The 5176-nt window shown below is 43.0% G+C and overlaps 1 protein-coding gene across 2 annotated transcripts; it reads right to left on the bottom strand.

Moving 5' to 3' along the window:
* LOC135672424 (ethylene-responsive transcription factor ERF118-like) lies at nucleotides 1–1972 on the bottom strand. 2 transcript variants are annotated; one of them, XM_065180904.1, is made up of 2 exons: nucleotides 1381–1972; nucleotides 1–1203 (listed from the first exon to the last, which is right to left on the bottom strand). In XM_065180904.1, exon 2 carries the CDS (start codon nucleotides 1075–1077, stop codon nucleotides 235–237), a length of 843 nt encoding a protein of 280 aa, XP_065036976.1. In that variant the 5' UTR covers nucleotides 1078–1203; nucleotides 1381–1972; the 3' UTR covers nucleotides 1–234. The 2 variants fall into 2 exon arrangements, with proteins under 2 accessions (XP_065036976.1, XP_065036975.1); XM_065180903.1 differs by having other exon boundaries at nucleotides 1285–1971.
* Between the last annotated feature and the right edge of the window lie 3204 nt (nucleotides 1973–5176).

The raw sequence follows: 5176 nt of genomic DNA, 5'->3' as shown, positions 1-5176 counted from the left end.
TTCAAAAATTAAGCTTAGCCCTAACCCCAATCTGACGATAGAATCGATACAAGTCCTACATCACCATAGCATAGGATGATATGATGTACGACATGCATATAACTCGGAAACATTACAGTGGTTTATATATAATAATAGGACATATATTGGATTTTTTTTCCAACACATTTACATTTTAACGAAATAGAAAACACCACATTTCGAAGCTGGAAATAACGAAAGGCGTCGGATGGACTACGAATCGAGGAAGGAGAAATCGCCACCGTCCAACTGCTGCTCCCACAGCGGCAAATCACCCAGCCCGATCAAGTCCTCGCCGAGTTCGCCCACCAAAAAGGGCTCCTCGTCCAGCCCAAACTCCATCTCCGGCACCACCGGCTCCCCCAGCCAATCCGCTGCCGCCACCGCCTTCCCCTTGGCGGATAATGAAACATCGAGCACGGAGGACGGAGAGGGCGGCGCCGGCGCTGACACGCAGGACGACGAGACGGAACTCGCGGCCGAGGCGCCGTCGTCCCAAGTGTCCCAGCGTTGGTGTAGCAAGCCACGTTTCTCCTCCTCGATCCGACACGCGGCGGTTCGGTAAGCCTCGGCTGCCGCCTCGACGGTGGCGTAGGTGCCGAGCCAGAGGCGGACGCCACGGATGGGGTCCCTGATCTCCGCCGCCCACTTCCCCCACCGCCGCTGCCGCACACCCTTCTGCGTCTCGGTAGCAGCGGGGTTGCAGGAGGTCACCGATTTCGGCGGCGCCTTCAGGTGTGATGTGATGGGGGGTTTTAGGATTTTAGGTGCAGGGACCAAAGCGATCTCGTACAAAACTCGCTTCCTCTTCTTGGGTCTGGTCCCAAGTTTCTCATCCTCGTCTTCGCCGGAGGAATCGGTGGCCTCGGGGTCGGCAAAGAAGACACGAACCTTTCTCACCACCTCAATCCGACCGTTCGTCTTCTTCCATAAATCGGGCTCGAAAGAAGCTGACCCCTCCGATTTCTTCGTCGGATTCGAACCGGACGAGTCCAACTGATCCAGTTTCTTCGTTTTCCTGTTCCTCCTCATCCGGCCTTCACACAAAGCACCCATCTTTCTTCTTTCTTCTTTCTTCTCTTCCTCGGAACCACAACCCGAACGCGTCAAGTGAAGGCAAGGCCAGAACGCCGATCTAAGTGCAGGAAACCCAAATACTTCACTCCGAATCCAAAACCAGCCCTGCAAAATCGGAACACTCAGGTGAACATCTCGACCCATCGATACAAAGGACAACCTTGTTTTCTCTGGACAGATCCCTACCAGGTGTGTTTGAAGCGCATGGAATCCAGGAGCAGCAGCCTCTGTTTCATGCACACTGACGAAGAACAATGAGGAGGAGAAGGAAGTGGGTCAAACCTCTTTAGAACCGGTCGTGCTCCGTTCGCTGCGAAGAGGAAGCAGAACAACAACAACAGCCGACCGGCGACAACCGACATATATCTACTGGTCAGGTCTCTCTTCTTCTCAGTTGCCTTCTCGGAGCGATAAAGGGGCCACTTTTTCCCGCTGCTGCTGCTGCTGCGATGGGCGTGGTCGGGGGGCGAGCTTATTATACATGAATATTAGTTAAAAAAGGAATCTCTTACTCTACATGGGCTACCCGCTTCGATACCTCCCTTTTGATTGGAAGTCGGTCGCACATGCGCACTGGTGCGGCAGTCGTATGGCAGGTAGATGAGCGGGTACCAAGCGCAGACGGAGCGTGGATGTCATGGGTCATGGCTGGCATGAGGGCATGCGGTGACAGTACATGACATCAACCTCTGCTTTTCCGAGTCGGTTATTACCCATTCTTTCTCCCCTCCCTTTGTTTTTTTTCTTGGTCTCTTGGGATCATTTAATTGGTGCAGGAGGCGGTGGCGCGCAGGCCAAGTCTCGTTTCCCGCCAAGGATGGCGAAGCCGCGAGGACAAAGCGCGCGAAGACGTCATCCATTCTCCCGCCAAAAGTCTTGCCGCGCCATTCGAGAGCGGCGGGAACCTCCTCCCAGCGACACGTAAGCAATCTCAGGTATATTTTACTTATCAACGGCATAAAATATGCATCATTTTGGTTTGATTTCCGATTTTTTTATGTCACCATTATCTTAATGTTTAATATTAAGATATTATTGTCCGTAAGATTTTTGTTCCGTACTGTGACTAAATTGAATTATCGTCCATCAGCTACATATTTGCCGAACAACATGGTTTACATACAAGCAATCTTTTAGTGTAGATTGAATCGGAACTTTTTTCTATAATAAAAAATAAAAATAAAGGGCCTTTTGGAAACTAATTAAACCATTCCTCTATTGTTTATTGCATGTTCAAGTAAAATGGGATTTTCTTCTTTTGTTTATCCAATCGACTTGTGTCAAGTCAACTCAGCAATTAATTGCATTTGAGATGAATATGGATAGAAATATGGGCGAATTTCCCCAAAAAAAATCTCTTCGGAAAATACGATATTTTTAACATTATCTAATAACGCTGTCGTCATGCTCAATAAATAAATGAAAGGATCCAAACAAGACTGGGGTTGAGCCCAGAGATGCTTGGACTCCTTTGAATGGGCCAAATTGTTGATACCCAATGCATCTCAGAAATGAGAACAATTCCATGCCTTGAGTTCAAGGTAGTCCAAACATTGCAGAGTCATGATTGCTCTTGCAACATCAATGTGCATTTGTGAGCATCACCTGCCTGCCTTGAAAAATGTGTCAGATGCAGGTGTCCCTAACTAAGAAACAGGTAAACTCTACAAAGCCCAGATGTTCATGTTTAGCATAACAGGCAATTAATTCCATGAATCAATTCTCAGCATCAAGCCTTATATATGTATAGGGAGTCATCAATTCATGTACTGGGAGTTCAGATCACTGAGTAATAATCAAACCTTTCAAGAAGAAGTGAATGCCTCCTATTTTTGGAGAATGAAATAAAATGATGTAGTAGCAAAAACATGTCCAACTTCAGATATACAACTTGAGATGCAATTCAAAATATACCTTATTTTTTGAATCTCAAATTTATATGGAAAAGAGGTCCTTCATACACAAGTTCTTTTGGTTTAATGGCTACTAATCCTTACATTGGAGGAATGTAACTGCATTAAGAATTTGTTCTCTCTTTGTTGAACACTCTCTTAGGCAACTGAACAACAAGGCTTTTTTCAAGAAAATGAAGTATTCATTTCGTTTCGGCGCTTACAGCAGGATTTGGAACTTTTATTTTTTTTTTAAACTGTGGACATTGCATCCTGGCCACTATAATATATCTTCCAAGACTCAATTTAATTAGGTTAATATGTGCTGATGGAGTATAATATGTCTTTTCCTAATGATTTCTTATGAAATTTTCATACGGAAAAAGAAATAATGGATCAGATCCGAACTCTTGTGTAGTGTGCCTGCAAGCACTAGAAATTCTGCAGATATTTTGTTGGCTTGTGTTTTAAATGTTCAAAAAGCATGATAGATATGGCACAAGTAAATATAAATCTGAAATAGCAGGCAAATCAAGTAAATGGACCCTCATGCCCAATAATTACATGGTATCATATTGGTAATTGGTGTCAGAAACCTATTTATAGCTTGTGCTCACAGGTATAGTTCAGGTAATATTTACCCTGTGAACATTACCTACCATCTTATATGCATACATATATTTACCCTGTGAACAGCAGCATCTTGGTGTGAAATGTTAGATGGACTTGAACTTATTTTCAGAGAATGGTATTGCCTACATGAGTCTCATATCCTCCAACAGCATAGAATTTGATCCGAATCATTTCTTCTTCTTCTTCTTCTTCCACTTAATGGCCTATTATATTGATCCTACTCCTGGTGATCTAAACCACAAGAATTTATCATTAGATTAAGAGCACACATTTTGATCCATATCTGGAGCCTAATTATTGTCTATCAAACAAAGAAATGCTTTGATTAGAGTTTCAGTTTCATACTTTCAAATGAACAGCTCTCACAGAGTGATGTCGCTGTATTGAATGTATAGAGATCAATCAAAACCAAGCAGCTTATTTTTCTTGGATGTGGATTAATCCACCTCCCATTTGGTTATAGAATTACTGAGGGATGTAGTAGTACCAATCAGGACTTGGGTAACTCCATTTGCTGCTCAAACTAATAATTGCCTTTGTTATCTTCTCCTTTTTCTTATTTACTGTGTAGGGTGCAACTTCACATCAATCATGTGCTACACTTAGGAGCTATGTCTTGACGAAGAGTGAAGGCCATGCTCAATCCACCTGAAATAAAAAAAAGGCAGCAGATATGTGGCTGTAAAGACCCACAACCTGCAGTTATATGTTGAGCAATCCCTTGGCATGCTTCGGTGCTTAGTATCTTCATGCTGCATGCATCACAAGAACTTCTGAACCATTCTACAAGCCAAACAAGATGATGACTTATTCATGCAGCAGGGTGGAGATGTGGAAGAAAGAGAAGTTAAGCCCTCATCATTACTGAACATGGTGGTTGGAATCCTCATGACAATATTCTATGTAGCCAAATTGTAGTAGATTATTGAGATGCTTGATTAAGGATGTGGCAATAAGATTTGTGCCATTCTATATTCACTGGTCAAATATGTTTTGTGGCAGCTTCAATGATCTTGCTAGCATTGTGGCAACCACACTCCTTCCACTATAAAATAGAAATAAATCAATTAAAATACTGGACTGCAAAATTGGCTGAAACATCTCAGACTAATCCATGAAATTTTGAGGGACCATCTCACTTTATTTGATGTCAAGCAATATTACACAGTGGAAAACTTACCACCCTAATCATCCATTCTCCTTGGATGAGTCTTAAATCAACTCAAAAATCCACACACAATAGTTTAAACCAGCTTGCCTCGATTTATCGAATGCAGTTTCTGGGGATTCGAAGTAAATGATGTCAACTTGAGTGTTTTCCAAGTTGTGCATCCTACAAGTGGAATCATTTTAATGCATGCTTTAGCTTAGCAATATGTATAATAAGATTCTACTCCCTCAGAATATTAAAAGAATTATTTTCCCAAATCAATCAACCCCCAGCGCGCGCACCCACAAACACAAACACAAACACAAATACAGCAGCTAGCCATGCATTAACTTCCCAGTGAAACCATTACAACTGCTCCAAATGTAAAGAAAGAGTCATCATC

Source organism: Musa acuminata, chromosome BXJ1-4, assembly GCF_036884655.1.
Source record: "Musa acuminata AAA Group cultivar baxijiao chromosome BXJ1-4, Cavendish_Baxijiao_AAA, whole genome shotgun sequence".
Taxonomy (NCBI): Eukaryota; Viridiplantae; Streptophyta; class Magnoliopsida; order Zingiberales; family Musaceae; genus Musa; species Musa acuminata.
The sequence above is the reverse complement of the archived record's forward strand: the minus strand, read 5'-3'. Positions and strand labels throughout refer to the sequence as shown.